At 33.8% G+C, this 18,182-nt stretch overlaps 2 protein-coding genes across 2 annotated transcripts; both read left to right on the plus strand.

Moving 5' to 3' along the window:
• Window positions 1-2,531: 2,531 nt before the first annotated feature.
• Window positions 2,532-5,718, plus strand: LOC104088465 (pirin-like protein). Its single transcript, XM_009593137.4, has 6 exons — window positions 2,532-2,788; window positions 3,250-3,299; window positions 3,399-3,466; window positions 3,702-3,764; window positions 3,871-3,974; window positions 4,910-5,718. Exons 1-6 carry the CDS (start codon window positions 2,577-2,579, stop codon window positions 5,394-5,396), a joined length of 984 nt encoding a protein of 327 aa, XP_009591432.1. The 5' UTR covers window positions 2,532-2,576; the 3' UTR covers window positions 5,397-5,718.
• A 5,594-nt stretch (window positions 5,719-11,312) lies between these two features.
• On the plus strand, window positions 11,313-15,488 carry LOC138899549 (ATP-dependent DNA helicase RRM3-like). The gene is made up of 3 exons (XM_070186106.1): window positions 11,313-12,378; window positions 13,047-13,243; window positions 13,327-15,488. The coding sequence occupies exons 2-3, from the start codon at window positions 13,093-13,095 to the stop codon at window positions 14,517-14,519; spliced, it is 1,344 nt and encodes a 447-aa protein (XP_070042207.1). The 5' UTR covers window positions 11,313-12,378; window positions 13,047-13,092; the 3' UTR covers window positions 14,520-15,488.
• Window positions 15,489-18,182: the final 2,694 nt, after the last annotated feature.

The raw sequence follows: 18,182 nt of genomic DNA on the forward strand, positions 1-18,182 counted from the left end.
CAACTACGAAATCAGTTATTGAGACGTGACTATGTAATGACAACAAAAATGACAGTACCAAATGATGTTATGCTTACAAGAGGCACAAATCACTTTTATTATAATAAAATTAAAAAAAATGCTCTATAAAACGTGTTCATTTGTTATGTTAATTGAGACTTTAAAAAGTCGTTTATCCTAATTTCTTTCTTGTACAAAATCTTGTCTATTAAGGATCTAAGGCATCAAAAATGGAATAAAAGATTTGACGACGTTATTCTTTGAATGGAAAGAATAGGATGAAAAGGGAGTGAAAAAGAGTAAAGGATTCTGTTCTTATTTGGTTTATAAAAAACTATAAAATTATAAAAGAAGAGGGAATCTTGAAAGGAAAAAAGAAAAGTTTTATGAGATATATACAGTGAACGTAACTTTCAAATTTCACCAAATTTATATTTACCCCAAAAAAAGGAAGCAAACATGAAATTTATCTTTTATGAAAATCATTTTCCAACAATCGATTTCTTCTCTTCTTAAACGTTGTACCGTCGGTTCTTCTTTCCTATAAATAGAATTTAATTCAACGGCATTGGTATAATGTTAAATAAGCTACTAATTTATTTGTTTTTTCCACGTGATATTCTGTATTAATTTTTGTGATCTCAATTAATTTAAATTTTGTGTCACGTAAAGTTTATTATTTCTCTATCAAAAGTTATTTTTATTAACAAGGTTCGAAGTCGAAATCGCTGATTAAAAGTAGATAAATAGTATCTATTCCACGCAATCTTTAATATTTTGGTATAATAATATATCAATTTACAATCAATAAAGAAAAGAAAGGAGGAAAAGCACTACCTTAAATTCCACAATGTATTACGTTCATGCACATAAAGTTTTTTCAACTCTAAATGCAATATGCACTACAGTATTATAATGAAAAGTGCAACTAAGGACTTCTTCTAGAAACTTTGCCCACAAAAGGCATGATGAATGGATAACGCACTTTTAACTTTTTGAAACACTTACTCGTAACTCCCTCTTTTTCAATTTTGATGAAATATTTCATTTATTCGAAGTCAATTTGATTAAATTTATCATAAATGATCCGCTTGCCCCGAAATGACCTGGACCAATAGGGAAATCCCAATTCATTGGGCCTTTCGATACAATCAAATAGAAAGCCCCAAGGGCGCCATATTCTAGGAGCCCAATTCTTCTTTCATTTTCCATTCTTTTCGGGTCGGAAACGCGGGTTGCTAGTGGGGGACTGCAATTCGTCTGAGCTTAGTCTTCTCTTCTGAGACGATTGGAGGCTGGGGAAAGGGCGTTGCAAGCAAATGGTTTTTGAAAAGCGTTAGAAATCGTGGTCAACATTTTTCCAGTGCTTCAGCGGGCTTTGGCCTTTTTTTGTTATAGGTATTTAACCGTCCGATTTGCTGAGGCTAGCTTGACTTCACTCAGTTAAATTAGATTAGTTCAACTTCCGAAAAGAACTATAAATTATAATTTTTCTCATGTCAATATGGTAAAAAAATATTTTAAAATATTGGTCAAACTTTACATAGTTATCTTATATCTGGTTCGTAATTAAATATTTATACATATCTAATAAATTTTATAGTACAAATATAAGATTTATGCAAAAACTACTGGGTTCATTTGAATTGGCAGATAATACTCTAGTTCCATCCTTACTTACAACAATGAAAATCACATAATATTAAACTACAAATAAGGGAACAATTTTTTCTATTGTAATTGAATATATGGAATGACAAGAATGTATATATAAACTTATAAAGGGATATAAATTGCAATTTTTAAAGAGAACCAAAATTTTGAAATAATCAAAGGAAAATATGAAATTTCGACATTTATTATATAGTTTTTTATAACTATGGTATACGAGCCAGCTTGCATATACTTCGATTAACTTCGCGGAGCACCTGCTACCTCCAACCAGTACATAACATTCATTCCTTATTGATGAAATGCTCTATGTTGAAAAACTTAAAAAACTAAAACTTTTCGTTTCTTGATGTTTAGTTGGAAAAATGTTGAAAAAATGTTCATTTGAAAAATATTTTTTACAAAAAGAAATTAAAAATGGGGTTGAAACTCTTCTTCAAAATTTGAAAGAAGCTCCATTAAAAAATCTCATTCCAATAACAACAACATAACCAGTATAATCCAACAAACATTTTCATTCCCTTTGGTAGAAATTTTGATAGTGTATGCTAAATATTCTTCTTTATCAACAAAATTGCTTTCAAAAATTTTCTTTTACAAAGGTTTTTCCCCATTTAGTAATTTCTACAAATACATTTGACTTTAAAAGAGCTTTTCACACAAAGGAGAATAGCCTCCATCATGATGACAAAAGCATGAAATCATCATACTTGAATATCCACAAACTAAACTCCAAAAGATATTAAAAAAAAATAAAATTAGCTGTCCCTTTCAACATTCAACTTACAGAGTTTCCTCAATCTGAACTCCCATTGTCTCATTTCCCACATTCTAAAAACTCTCATATAAATAGGAGAACATAGTTTACAAGAGAGACACAAAAAATTTCCAAGAATTGGCCATTTATGAGAGCTATTTTTAAACAATTGTTAGTGAATTATTTCCCATTTGTTAGAGCTAAAATACTATCAAGAAAGTCAACTTCTATCAGAAATATTATGTCTGAATCAAATCAATATGATTCTTGTTTTGATAGACCAAGATTGGTAATTAAGAAAGTTTTGGCTAAGCCTCAAAGTGAAGGGAATAGAGCTGTTGTTAGAAGAAGCATTGGGAGGTATATATTGGAATTTGAGATTTTCATATTTGTCCCTTTTTTTCTTAATTTTACAACTTTTTGTCATCTGGTTATTCTCCTTTTTTTAAATAAAAAAATGAATTTCTTCATTTTGGAGTCTAAAACAGAAAAAATTCCCTTAAATAATCTCAGCATGTGCACATAGGTTCAAGGTGAACACCATTCGTCGAAAAACATTATTTTTTGTATATATATATATATATATTAAATCTTGAACAATTATAGAGATTTTTCCGCCTTCGCCACTAAAATTCTCAGCCCCTGAAAAAAGTGAGGAATATATGTGTTTGAAACTTGGACCTTGATTTGTTTCATTTTGTAAAGTCTTTGTCTTGATGATATATGTGTGTGTATATATATATATATTATTTTGTTTTTGGATTTTTCATCTGGTTGTTCATGAAATGTTGAATTTTGTTTTGTATAATTTGATTTTGCAGGCCTGAATTGAGGAATCTTGATCCATTCCTCATGTTGGATGAATTTTCAGGTACTGTATTGAGCTTCTAACTGGAATATATTGTTTATTTATTTCTCTTAGTTTTGTTGAGTCAAATGAAGTTGAAATAGTACTGTTTTATTGTTTCAGTTTCTGCTCCTGCTGGATTTCCTGACCATCCACACAGAGGTTTTGAGACAGTAACTTACATGCTAGAGGTAAATAATTAAGTTCCATAATTCAATCCAATATAATAATATTTGACCATGACCTGTTGACACTGTTGAATTCGTACAGAGGCGGATGTAGCATTTACTTGAACCTAGTATTTTGACACGTAAAATAGATATGCGTGTGAAAAATCACTAAAATGTCAACGGACACTAAATTTTTGAACCTATAATTTTAAAAGTAAAACATTGAAAATGCTAATGTGGTGTTTTAATATTTTAGGGTGCTTTTACTCATCAAGATTTTGCTGGTCACAAGGGTACAATCAATACTGGTGATGTGCAGGTACAGAATTATCAGCTCTTAACATTTTTAGCTACAAGAACAAAGAGAATTCTTTTTGGTTGTTGATAATCTGATATATTTTTCTTTTGGATGATATATATTGCAGTGGATGACAGCAGGAAGAGGAATAATTCACTCAGAAATGCCTGCAGGAGAAGGCAGTCAAAAGGGGTTGCAACTTTGGATAAATCTTTCTTCTAAGGACAAAATGTAAGTCATTTACATCAGTTTTGTCTTCTCTTTTCTACGGTCCATTGGAAATTTACACTATAGGATTTCAGTGCTTTTCATCCCTTTTGACTTGACCCCATCTAGATACTTTTCACACCACCACTTCTTATCTATTGTACTTGACTTTTAACATATTAGTAAAAAATAATGTTAGCTCTTATCTACCTTTTTTTTTTTTTTTTTTTTTGTGTGTGTGTGTTAGCTCCACTCCCAATTAAGAGGTTGTGAGTTCGAGTCACCCCAAGAGCAAGGTGGGGAGTTCTCGGAGGGAGGGAGCCGAGGGTCTATTGGAAACAGCCTCTCTATCCCAGGGTAGGGATAAGGTCTGCGTACACACTACCCTCCCCAGACCCTACTAGTGAGACTATACTGGGCTGTTGTGTTGGGGTTTTGGGGGGTGGGGGGGGGGTGTTAGTAGTATGCAGCATAAAAAACACCTTTCTTTTTGATGTTTTTTGTTGAGGTTAATCATTCACTTTGATTAAGTGCTCAAGATTTTGGACATCTTATGATAAGATGTTCTAGAAATATAGAACTATAAATGTGACATCTAGACTTGCTGTCAAATTCATGTATATCTTCTCTAATCATGTCAAAATGGACTTTAAAAAAGTCAGTTTTCCTGCTTGTCCTATAGCTCACTTTGATTTAGTGTGAACCAATATTTTCCCAAGTCAAGTTATAGCACGAAAAATGAAGACTTTGTGGCGCCAATGGGACACTCCAAAAAGTCTATTGGAATTGGCTCCGTATCAGTCGAATCATGTTTGATGTTGGAGCTATTGCCTTTTAAATTACAATATTTGAAATATATTAGAAGTGATAGATTATAAACTATTCTAGTTCCTATTCTGATGATTCAATGGAATGAAAAATGATTCTCTCTGTTCACTAAATTGAAAATACAACTGCAGGATTGCGCCAAGGTATCAAGAACTGCTGAATGAGGATATACCAAGAGCAGAAAATGAAGGAGTTGAAGTAAAAATCATAGCAGGTGAAGCAATGGGAGTTCAATCTCCAGTTTATACGCGAACGCCTACAATGTACCTCGATTTCACCCTACAACCAACATCTTATTATCATCAAGCCACTCCTGAGTCTTGGAACGCGTTCGTATATATAGTTGAAGGAGAAGGAGTATTCGGAATTCCAAATTCAGGTCCTGTATCAGCTCACCATTGCTTGGTTTTAGGCCCTGGAGAAGGACTTAGTGTGTGGAACAAATCTTCAAAGCCATTAAGATTTGTTTTATTAGGTGGACAACCTATTAATGAACCTGTGGTTCAACATGGTCCTTTTGTGATGAATTCACAAGCTGAAATTGATCAAACATTTGAAGATTATCAGTATTGCAAGAATGGTTTTGAGAATGCTAGATACTGGAGATCAGGGCACTGAAGAAATCAACAACAACAACAAATACTGTGTAATCCCACTAGTGAGGTCTGCGAAAGATAGTGTGTACACAGATCTTACCCTTATCTTGAAGGTAGAGACGCAGTGCACTGAAGAAAGCCACAAAATGCATCTTTTTATGTTTCTTGTTCTTTTCATAAATATTCCTACTAAAGAAATAATGGCTCAGCTTATCTTGAGTTTTCATTTGAAAATTGTAAGTTAATGTTATTCTATTCTTATTTCAATGTTGATAGGTCATTGTCAAAAAGTTGATTGTTGTTTCTTCTTCCTATAGTGAAGATTGATTCCGAATCTTTGATAATATCTTGATCTTGGATATGGATATAGTGGTGGAATAGTGGTGGTGGTGATGGTAGGGTAAGATTCTTTGTTGTAAGTTGGTTTCTCAATTATAAACAGGTGACCATACACCAACTAATGTACTTGCCAAAAATAATGCAAAAAAGATGAAAGTTAACTAAATGGGTCATGGCTGGAAGGCAGAGGCGGAGCCATGATTTGAAGCTTATGCGTTCAGGATTCAAGTTCTTTTAAGTTACTGGGTTCTAACTTAATAATTTGTGCATATTCAATAAGTTTCTTAAGACAAATATAAGGTTTGGACCAAAAATACTGGGTTCGGCCGAATCCGTAGCCAAAAGACTGGTTCCGCCCCTGCTCGAAGGGCAGGGCAGTGCAAGGTAGGGCAACATTTTGGAAAAATGCTAGACGGGACAGGGCAGGTCAAGGCTTGTCTTGCCCCGCCCCATTTACATCCATATAAACAGGTGACCCTACACCAACTAATGTAACTACCACTTAACAGCATAGCAGAAAATGTTGCAAATTTTGTCACAGGTTGATTTGCCAATTATTGAGAATCATCTTCTATCATTACAGTCTGTTGCTTCAAGGTCATATCACTGCAATGATCTTAGTAGATTTTGATGGTCTTACCAAAACTTTTTATTAACACATCCTATAATTTTATTTTAAAGAAAAAAGAACTTATGAAGTGAATATAGCAATTTTGGTAGATCAAGATTGAATAGCAGAATATCTTCACAGTAAAATTAGTTTAAAACAATCAGAAAAGATAATAATTATTAATTGTTTAATTTAAATTATACATCATGAAATAACTGATAATTAGTCCTGTCATTGTAATTTATTTCACTTTATATATGGTCGACATAAGACGTCAGTTCTTTATTAACAATATTCTTTTTTCCATAGACTTGTGATAAATGCAGCCCCTACCATGTTACTGTAAGAGAAATTTCATTTTATAATATATTTTTTTCATTCTTTGGAAGAGGAAGAATTTGATAGGACAAATTAAGGCCTTATCTTTTACTCCATTTTTTAAGAGAGTGAGGAAATTTCATGTTATCTATCTCTTTACCTATTATTTTTGCAAAAACGGCTTAAGAGATAAGATCAGACTGAAGAAATAATCTATATTAAGGTGGTAGATGGGTGTATACTCTAGCTATATTGAACATCCTAGTGCCTCATTAAAAATGATCCACCTACTACTAAATAGCATTATCCAAGGTATGACTGTTCCCATTCTTTACGCAAATAATCAGTTATATTCATTATTTATTTTTTCTAATCATATACATCGTTTATATATTGATTATACATAATTATTCACATATAATACGTAAATTATGCGTATATTATACCTTCACTGACTATTTTTAGTTTAACCGATTTGGTGGGCGACTATTCGGGTTAATTCTTCCTAACTTTTTCCCCTGTCAAGTTTGAAATGTAGGGAAATGTCTCATAATGTTTCTAGAACAAGAATAGTAGTGAGGATGAAAGAAAGCATTCACTCTTATTTGGTGAGAAAATGATGTTTGTTCAGTTTCTAGAAGATGTTGATATGCATAGTTTTTTGATAAGCTGACCTTGACAGATTCTATTATCTTCTTCTTCTTCTAGCAAAACATTTTGGCCTTAAATGATTGGATACAACTAATGTAGGATTTACATCAAACTTATCCAAGTTATTATTTCCTCCCACCTTTATTATATATGAATTTTATTCTGTACCCAAGGGTGACACAGAGGAGCATTAGTGTAAATTAATAGATGAGTTTAATTACAAATAGGATTTGTATTGCTTGCGCCCTATAAATTTGCAATAGCAATTGCGATTAATAAATCGTATTTGCTAATCGCGATGTATAAATCGCATTTGAGTATTGCGCTTTATAAATCTTATTTCAATTGCATTTTATTCCAACTGCGCTCTATTAGTTAATTGCGCTTTGTAATTAGGAAGGTGAGGAGATCGAAAATCAAGATGGACGGCTAGTAGGTAGTTGAGAGTATTAGTGTTAGTCCTTTTTTACCTGTTGTTCTTTGCGTCTCGATTTCTTACTATCTTATTGTTGTTAGTGCTAGATTTTTTTTTCTCGTGAGCCGAAGGCCTATATGGGAAACAGTCTTTCGACCTTCAAAGTGGGGCTAAGGTCTGTGTATAAACTATCTTCCCCATATCTCACTTATGAAATTATACTGAGTTTGTTATTATTGTTGTTGTTAACTTGTAATTGTTTCTGACGATTGCATTTTGAGGCTCTATTTAGTTATCTCTATGTATAAAAAGGTCTTTGGGGAAATTAATTTTCTTGCAAGGACGCTGCTTGGAATCATTTAACTGGTGATTAGTTTAATAACTAGTGAATTTTTCGTCCTTAGTGCGATTTTAGATTAAAGAAAATTACTTTATACATCTATTTCTTGTTAACTTAAAACTTCTTCCAAACACATAAATTTCACAAACAAAACAATAAATAAAAGGCAAGACGTACATATGAATAAATAAATTATTAAACTGTTTTAGAAACTCTACGATAGTTGTATTATCTTGCTTAGTAAATAATTTGGTTACATGTATATTATTTAGAAAAATAGTTTCGTCAATGACAGAATCAATTATCAAACCCAAATTTACACATTTATTCTTTTTATCTATCCTTCTCTTCCCTTCATTCCTGTTTTCCCCTTTATTTTTCTTCTATCCTTATAGTTGCCTATTTTTGCCTACTCTATTTATTAAATGTTTCGGAATGGTATCCTATCGCAGTTGAAAAAGAGTTTTACTTTTAATTAATAATTGCAATTTCCAAGGTCATTGAAGGAACCGTTGTAGTGTTTAAAATTTTGGTGGCCTGAACACTTGCAACTGATTTTGATAAAGTAGAATTACAAATCTTGCTCAAACATTGTTAAATTGTATTTGAAAATTAAAACAAAAACGTAAAGAAGGATTCAATTTTACCTATTGTGAGTAGTACTTGTTGCCTGAACATTTTTTAGTTTTTTTTTTTTTAAATCATTACTTTCTTCTCGTGCAAACGAATTACTATCAAGTTCCGTAGGAGTATTATTATTGTCTTATTGAATGTTTCATATCTGCAGATTCCAAGTCTAAAATTTTCACCATTTTTGTGACGGATCAGAATATAGATATGCAGGGGCGGACGGAGAATAGACTGTACATGTTGGTCGAATCCAGTAACTTTGGTCAAAACCATTTATTTATCTTATGAAATTCATCGAATATGTACACATTAGTAATTTAGAATTCAATAACTTAAAAGGTTTAGAATCTCGAACCCATAAACTTCAAATTCTGACTCCGTCTCTCTAAATAAGTTGACAATCCTTTCAAACTCATGTGTATTTGGATATATTATCACTACCAACCTCCTTTGAAACCGAAGAACATCCTAAAAAGATTGGAATAAAATATCTCAACTTCTTCGACTTCACTTTTCGGTCCTGACCCGTTGGACTTCCTCCATGAAAGTAGAGCTTTTTCAACCTTGTTTTTCATATAGCACTAAACGCTCTTGAAATTCTCTTACACCCTGAATTTCAAGCAATATTAACTACATATTAATAAATATTCATTATAAGGAAGCGAAAAATATTTAATAGAGCGTTTTTGAATTCTTAAACATAAGTTGGTGAAAAGAATGGAGGAAGAACTGTGAATTTTATTCATACCTGGATATAGACATTGCAGTCAAAATCCTGAGGAAACAAACACATGCATATTATTACATCTCACTGATCAGCATAGTGATATAGAAAACTTTTGTTTATAAATTGAATAAACTACATACCAGTACATATTAAATTAATTACCAATCAAAACTATTATATATTTATTAAAATTGAACAACGGCACTTGAAAAAACTTGTCACTATCGATAGGAAAGAACTACTAACTTTTTAAATATTTAATACAATCAAACAACACGTACATAGCATTGGTGGCTTGGTATTTCAAAGAAGACTAGCTGTCGTAGAACTTAGCAAAAAATATCATGATTGTCAGTTGCCACGCATTTCCTAACCGTTGAATGGCGTCCTCTTAAATTATATGGAGTAATATTTGCATGCACCGTTATAATAACCGTTGCATTTCTTCGTTATGGAAGTAGAAAATAGATGTTGAACACGCAAAATGAAGAAAAAAAATGAGAAAAAACATAAATAGCTTTCTTGATTATATAGAGGCGCCACATCACTTTTTTATTGCCCTGCTTTATATTAATATATAGATATTAATGGAGAGAGTAGAGACTACCTAATTTATAGATATGGCATCATTTACCGTCAAAAGCATCTCAGAGATTTCTGACCCATAGATTCCGTAATCTACCATAATGTTATACTTCGGCGAGCAGTGACGAAGTCAGAAAATTCAATAAGAGTGTTCAAATTTTAAATTCCTTTTGCTATACAGAAGTGTTGAAGGTCTATTTTTATATCAATAACAAATAATATTTTATCCTATACATAATATAATTTTTTGGCGAAGATTGTTCAGTTGACTATCCTTGGCTACACATAGCTTCGCCCTTGTTGACAAGCTAGGTTGTTGGTCCTAATTAATTTCACAATCAAGCAAATAAAATAGATTCCATAGAAGTATGATCCTTTTACTAGTATAATTAGATTTGTTTGTGGAGAAGGAATACCTTAAAAGAGTTACTTAAGGATTATAAGATGACAAGATTAGAGGTTGTGGTAAACTCACTGCTCGAATTATATATACATATGTTAAAAATTAAAATATTATACATATAATAAGATCAAATTTGTCTTAAATCAATTGGCTTTAAAATTTTAATTTCCGCGTGGCGGAATAGAGCAAGACAAGTGAAACCTTGTTGTGTATACCTCGTTTAGAATACATGTAACATTTTATCAATACACAGAGGCGGATCTAGGAATTGAAGTGTATGGGTTCCTACCGCAATTTTAAGTCAATATATCATAATAATCGAACTAAGGATTGAATATCGATATTCAACATAAATTTCAAAATACAAAATACTTAAAGAAAACATATGAATATAAACATTATCATTACAATTGTATTCGACGACTTATCATATTTTGAAAATGATCAATGATCGCATCATTAGGTACACTTTCAAATACTTCATCCTCTATATAACAAACTAAACAATCATTCAAAAATTCATCACCAATTCTGCTTCGCAAGTCATTTTTAACGTACTTCATCGAAGAAAAAGCTCTTTCTACCGTTGCTGTAGCGACATGCAATATTAAACTTAACTTTACAAGCAAATAAATAAGTCTCCAAGTCATGTGCAAATTTGTTTTAACCAACGTCTCTGAAAGATCACCAAGTCTTTTAAAGTTAGAAAATTCATTGCCCGCTTCTCGCACATAGTCAATATAGATGTCAAGCTCAAAACTAAGATCCTCAAGCATAGAATCAGTGAACTCGTTCGGATAGTGTGTAGCAAGTTTCATAATCCTATATTTATCATAATTTGCGAAAGATTTTCTGGACTCAAACTAGCCATACTAAAAAATTTTCTGGATATGCTACTATGTGGACGATTATTGCAATAATTTGTGGTTGACATGTACATCAAATTGGAAATAACGAGACTTGAGTATTTCATATTTGACCAATCAAATTTTAGAAGGGAAATATTGCAAGGTATAGTCGATAGTATCATGGTTGGAGAATGTCGAGGAGATAAAGTTGGTCAGAGAGTAATACTTCCGACATCATTTATCGGAGGTCCTAGGGATATGCGTTGCCGATATATGGATGCTATGACACTGGTTCAACGTTTTGGCAAACCAGGCCTAGTTATCACAATGACATGTAATGCTGATTGGGGGAGATTCAAGAAAATTTATGTGAGGGCCAACTTCCTCAAGACAGGCCTGACTAATTGGTGACAAGAGTTTTCAGAGCTAAATTGCAGGACTTAAAGGATCAAATATTCCACAAACAAATATTTGGGCCAGTCGCAACGCATGTATTTGTGGTTGAATTTCAAAAAAGAGGTCTACCTCACATACACCTTTTATTAATACTTAAAGAAGGACACAAGATAACATCACCAGATCCGCATAGCAAGTTTATTACAACGAAACTGCCAGACAAAGACGAATATCCACTATTGCATGAATTAGTTGTCAAGAATATGATGCACGGTCCATGTGGAAACTATCGTCCATCAAATCATGGTCAGTGCAAAAACCATTATCCTCGACCATTTAGCAATAAGTCAATACAGGGAAAGGATGGATACCTTATTTATAGGAGAAGAAATGATGGGAAGAGCGTAAAAGTTTGTGGCACGTTCATGAATAACCAGTGGGTTGTGCCGTATAATCCTTATCTACTAACTCGATACAATTGTCATATTAATGTGGAAGCTTGCTCCGGAGTTAAGGCAATAGAATATTTGTACAAATATATATATATATAAAGGTCACGATAGGTGTGCTGTTTATATTGAGTCAGATGATGGGAAAAGAATAGTTGATGAAATTAAAAACTTCCAAGATGCGCGTTGGGTGTCTCCGTCAGAAGCACTTTGGAGAATTTATGAGTTTATTCTCAATGAGATGCAACCTCCGGTCATTAACCTTCAGATACATCTTCCAGATAAAAAAGCAGGTATAATTTTTATATCTAAAGTGAACTTTGTTACAGTATTCTTACTAATTAAGATTAAAGTGACCTGAAGAAAGTTATCTAAGTTTCTAATAGAAGTTTAATAACTATATTCCATTGAATATACTATGCTCAGTTGCATACTTCTGCCATGAATTTTTAAATCAAATTCATATTAAATTATGAAAACAGAAACAATTTATTGTCTTCATTTTTCGATAGTGCATAACATGAAAGACCCTTTCAAACCTTTATTGTCTTCATTTTTCTTTAGTTCCCTATCTTCTACAGGATTTGTCGGGTCTCAGGATTTCAAATATATTAAGTTACAATGCAGGATTTTTCTTTTCATAACCATGATAATTTAATTCTCTTTATTACCTTCTAAGCTGCTACTTTTCCCCCCAACTTTCAATGTCTCTTTCGTATGCAATGAGTGACAAAACGCATTCCATGATATCCTGCTTTGACGAAGGTTCAAATTTGTGTGTAGGTTATTGCATTTGCCACATTCACTGTTAAATACAAGTTTTTAGTTCTTATGTCTTTTTCGGCCACATGAGATATATTGTGTTCAAATATGTTGTGCTCACGTTATTGGTTTTATAACTTTAACACAAGATATACTGACCTATAATTTTATATCTTTATTTAGTGTACTACTGGAAAAGGCAAAATTTGCAAACTGTTATAGCATCAGACAATGTCAAAAATACAATGCTCACTGAGTATTTCAAGATATGCTCAACAGACGGGGAAGCACGAATGTACCTATACAAAGAATTCCCAGAGTATTATGTATGGAACTCTCAATCAAAGAAATGGGCAAAAAGACAAAAAATATCGGTAATTGGTCGAATTGCTACAGGTAACGAAATTAATATTACTCAATAAATTTTTTATATCTTTTTAGAAATTTCATCTATTTTCCTTTTATCTTGAACAATGCAGCTAATCCTAGAGAAGGTGAAGGGTACTACTTGAGATTGTTGCTGAATCATGTCGGAGGACCCTTTTCGTTTGAAGACTTACTCATGGTTAATGAAAGAGAGTGTCAAACATTCAAGGAAGCTGCAAAAGAAAGAGGGTTACTAGAATCAGATAACAGTATATCTGAATGCTTGCGCGAGGCGGTTCTCTTCAAAATGCCATCGGCTCTTAGAAACTTGTTTGCAACTATATTGGTACATTGTAATCCAATGGACGTTAGAAAATTGCGGGACACATATTACGAGGATATGTCAGAGGACTTTCGAAGAATACATGAAAATTCATCTGATACTCAACTGCAATACACGTTGAAGAGCGTTAATTATTTCCTACAAAGTATGGGCAAGAGTGCTGAAAAATATGATTTACCTAAACCCGATCAGTGTCGAGATGAAAATGTTCCCACAGAATGCAGAGAGATTATTGAAGAAAAGGCTATACAAGTGTCTGAAGAAGATTTTAATGTACAATCAAAGCTAAATCCTGAACAAGAGCAAGCTTTCAAGATTATATTGCAAAGAGTTGATTCTGGTAGAGCAGGTTTGTTCTTTGTAGATGCCCCAGGAGGAACCGGAAAAATATTCCTTTATCGTGCATTACTTGCAAATGTCAGATCAAGAGGTATGATAGTATTAGCAACAACAACAAGTGGTGTAGCAGCAGTAATTTTACCAGGGGGTCGTACCGCTCACTCTAGATTCGACATACCTCTTCAAACGAGTGAAACAACCATCACAAATATGTCGAAGCAGAGTGGTGGAGTTAAATTGATACGAAAAGCAAAGTTGATAGTATGGGATGAAGCGCCTATGGCAAGGCGTCAAACAATCGAAACAATTGTCAGGAGCTTCCGAGATATAATGGATGTAGATGAACCGTTTGGTGGAAAAGTAATGATTTTTGGAGGTGATTTTCGTCAAGTACTACCTGTAGTTCCAAAATCAACACGAGTTGAGACTGTAAATGCTAGCTTGGTTAGATCGTACTTATGGCCTAAAATGGAAAAGATTCAACTAACAATAAATATGAGAGCAAAGACAGATCCATCATTTAGTGATTTTTTGCTTCACGTCGGCAATGGCGAAGAGCATACAATAAAAGTGTCACGGCCCAAAATTCAAATAGTCGTGATGGTACCTAACCTAATCCGTTAGGTAAGCCAATTACCAACTGTCCAATTTTATTGAACTTAATTAAAAAAAATATCTAAAACCAATACATCTCCCCAAGAACTGGTAGTACAAATCATGAGCTTCTAAGAATAGAGTTTACAAACCAGAAATAAAATAAATACATAGTCTGTTTGAATAATACATAAGCAGAGCTTTTATAAATCTAAGGCTACCATGAACAAGAGGCAGCTACAACAGGAATGCAGGTACATCTTCAAATTCCGCAACTATCGAGCACAACAACAACATCAGCCAACATCTGCACGCAATGTGCAGAAGTGTAGTATCAGTACAACCGACCCCATATACTGAGTAAGTAACAAACCTAGTCTTAGGTTGAAAGTAGTGACGAGCTTCTACCAAGGTCGGGTCCAAAATCACTAATCCACAACAGTCCATAATAACATAAAGCAAATAATACCAGAAGTAACTCACAGATAAAATGCTCAGTCAAATCATGATTTCAACAATAATAGTTCTTCCTTTCAAGTACATCAGTGAAAACCCAAATCTTTTGCCGAAGTTGCCAAAAATATGAATAGTTTGAAAACAATAAATTTCTCCCAAAATCTTTTCAATAATAAATAAGATGTTTTATTTTCCTTCCGGATAACCCGTGTAAAAACAAATGCATCACTATACCCATCTGCCAAAATATGTGGGAAATCATGAATGATGTGATGCTGTACATCATGAGGAAAATACATCTTTATGCCTGTATGTCATGTGTGCATGCCAATGCTATGCAACTCAGTGATAAAATCATAAACAGTCCCTCAGGCAGACCTCACAATCACTCGTATACATCCCCTCGGGCTTACCTCACAATCATTCGTAAACAGCCCATCGGGCATACCTCACAATCACTCATGCCTCCCAGTCACTCATCACTCGGCACTCGTACTCAGTAGGTAATTGCGCTCACTAGGGGTATGTACAGATTCCGGAGGGGCTCCTTCAGCCCAAGCGCTATTGTGAGCACCTAATATTTTACCATACTTGTGATTTTTAAACACTTTTTAGCATATAAATAATTTTAAGTTTAATCTACATATTTTAACTTTAACTTCATTTTTAGTAGGTTTATTTACGAAAATTAAAAATCACAAAAATTATATGTTCTTGATTTTTAAATATTTAGCTAGTATTTTTATTTTACACTCTTAAAAAAAAAAATTAATTAAAGCAAGAGTCAATGAGTCATTTTCATGTGGCAAGATTCTTCCTTATCTTTTGTAACAAACTCACATGCTCTCTCTCAAAAAATGCACATGCCCATACACACTCTTTTTCTTGGCCACCAATTAATCCTTATACCTACACCTATATATTTTTCACTCACCCAACACACAAGGAGGAAGGACACCTAAGACGGAAAAAACAAAGAGGGGGATAGGGTCTGAAGAGAGAAAACGGATTTGGGGGAACTAGCACCCGATAGACCAAAAAAGAGCTAATAGAAAACGGAGAAGCAAAAATTCGGGTCTTCTTCTTTGCAAGAGGAATGCGTCAGAAGCTAACTAAAATCCCATCCCAAGCTCCATCAAAATCAGCTTCTTTTACCCTTTAAACTACCCAAAACCAACTATTTTTTTTTCGTCCATTTTTCACTCCCAAAACAGTCCCAAACTCCATTAGAAACCTCACTTTCAAACGCCCTTTAAACCCAATTTCCAAACATCATATAAGTCACAAAAGTCACTAATTTTCCATCCAAAAATACGTCGGAGTCGAGCTAAGGAATTCGTGGAGTTACGAGATTTCCAGCGAAGTTTCCTTTAGAGAGGTCCGTTGAAGTTTCCGATCTGGTTTCGGTCAAAGTTTTCAGCTTTCTCGGTTCGAGCTCATCCGCCGTTGATTTTAGATGCTGTAAATTTTAATCAATTTAAAGAATTTTATTTTGCTCAAAGGTTTATTTTCTTCACCTTATGCTATGAATTTCTATTTCTTAATTATTGTTGCTGTTTCTCATTAGTTAGACATTTTCCTTTTATGATTTGTTAAAATATTATTTTTTCCTGGTTATTCTCCTTTAATTGCTTTGTTTATTCTTTTGATTTACTTAGTTTATTTGAAGCTAGGTTAACAAATGCTTGAAACTGTGAGTTGTTCACTTACACGCTAAATGTGAGCATGATATTTCGATAGCTTAATAATTCTCTTTTCTAACCCATTTGATGTTATCTTGTCTGATCAGTTGTATTGATACGACTATTGTGTTATTCTGAGATTGGAGAGAGAATAAGAATGAGGGATTTTTATTTAGTTTGGGAGTAGGATGAGCCACACTCTTTTAAGATATTCTGTTGGGTCTTGGATAAATTAGACAAGGATTTGGGCTTAAGTCACTTTGGTTGGTTAACGTTTTATGGGCTTCTAGGCTTGAACGTATTAATCAAAACTATTCCCTTTCCTTCGTAATAAATAGTTTCGAATAGCTAAACCATAATGGGGCCTCCAACTCATTCAATGTCCATAATCCGTGACCTTACAATAATCTTAAATTAGCTTTAGGAAAATAACTTATAAACATTCGTAGCTTGCTTTAGGCGCGAATAATAGATCATCGTGACTATGAGTACGGTTCTCGTGGCATGGTCATGATACATAATCCCCAATTCGAGTGTGCGTTTCACGTGACTCGACTACAACTTCGAATAATAATAAAAATAAGCATGTCGTAAATCGCGGGTGCATTTCATGTGGCGCGGTTTGCGACGTGTGCCAAAACGACAAGTGTACGACATCGTGACTTGTTCCAGAAATAATTTCATAAATAATTAAAAGCGGTATAGAAGCATTAACACATAAATAGTTCTAAAATATGTAATAAATCAGATAATTAGGCCAAGAATTAATTGTTAAGCGACTGTGCGAAAATCACGGAACTCGAGAGTGCCTCACACCTTCTCCCGTATTAACAGAATTCCTTACCCAGTCTTCTGTGTTCGCAGACCATAAATAGAGTTAAATTTCCTCGATTTGGGATTTAAAATAAACCGGTGACTTGGGACACCATAACTTATTCCAAGTGGCGACTCTGATCAAATAAATAATCTCATTTCGAATATTGTCACTTTAATTGGAAAAACTCTCCTATCCCATATCCCCAGTGGGAAAAAGGAGGTGTGACAGCTCTGGCGACTCTGCTGGGGACAAGAACCCAGAATCTCTGGTTCAGGGTTCAGAATTCGAGCTTAGAATAACTGTTATACTTGATTTTTGTATATTATCTGATTTTTACGTGTTTGAGCATAATGTGCTAAATGCCGCTTTTTACCGCTTTGATATTGTTTGAACTGTATATAAACTACTACGAAACCCTCCTTCTCTCTGAGTCTTCTAAATCTTCTGGGGAGCGTGCGCTTCGCGTGGCTTCTTTTCTGTTAGAGTCATATCCTAATTTTAGAACGAGGTTCGGACAAGTTGCAAAGCCGGTGAAGCTTCTGTATTCCCGGTACGCTGCCCCCCCCGGCTCGAGTTGTCTGCTCCGCTCGGGTAAGCCAGGTCTAGAACAATACACCCAGGATTTGAAACTTAGAAAACACAGCCTCATGCTGGATCCCTAGTAGGTACGTTTGCTTGCATCACGTGCATTTGACTTAGGGGACTCAACACAGGGGTTGGGTCCGTCTAGGATAGGTG

The sequence above is a fragment of the Nicotiana tomentosiformis genome, chromosome 9, assembly GCF_000390325.3.
Source record: "Nicotiana tomentosiformis chromosome 9, ASM39032v3, whole genome shotgun sequence".
NCBI lineage: Eukaryota > Viridiplantae > Streptophyta > Magnoliopsida > Solanales > Solanaceae > Nicotiana > Nicotiana tomentosiformis.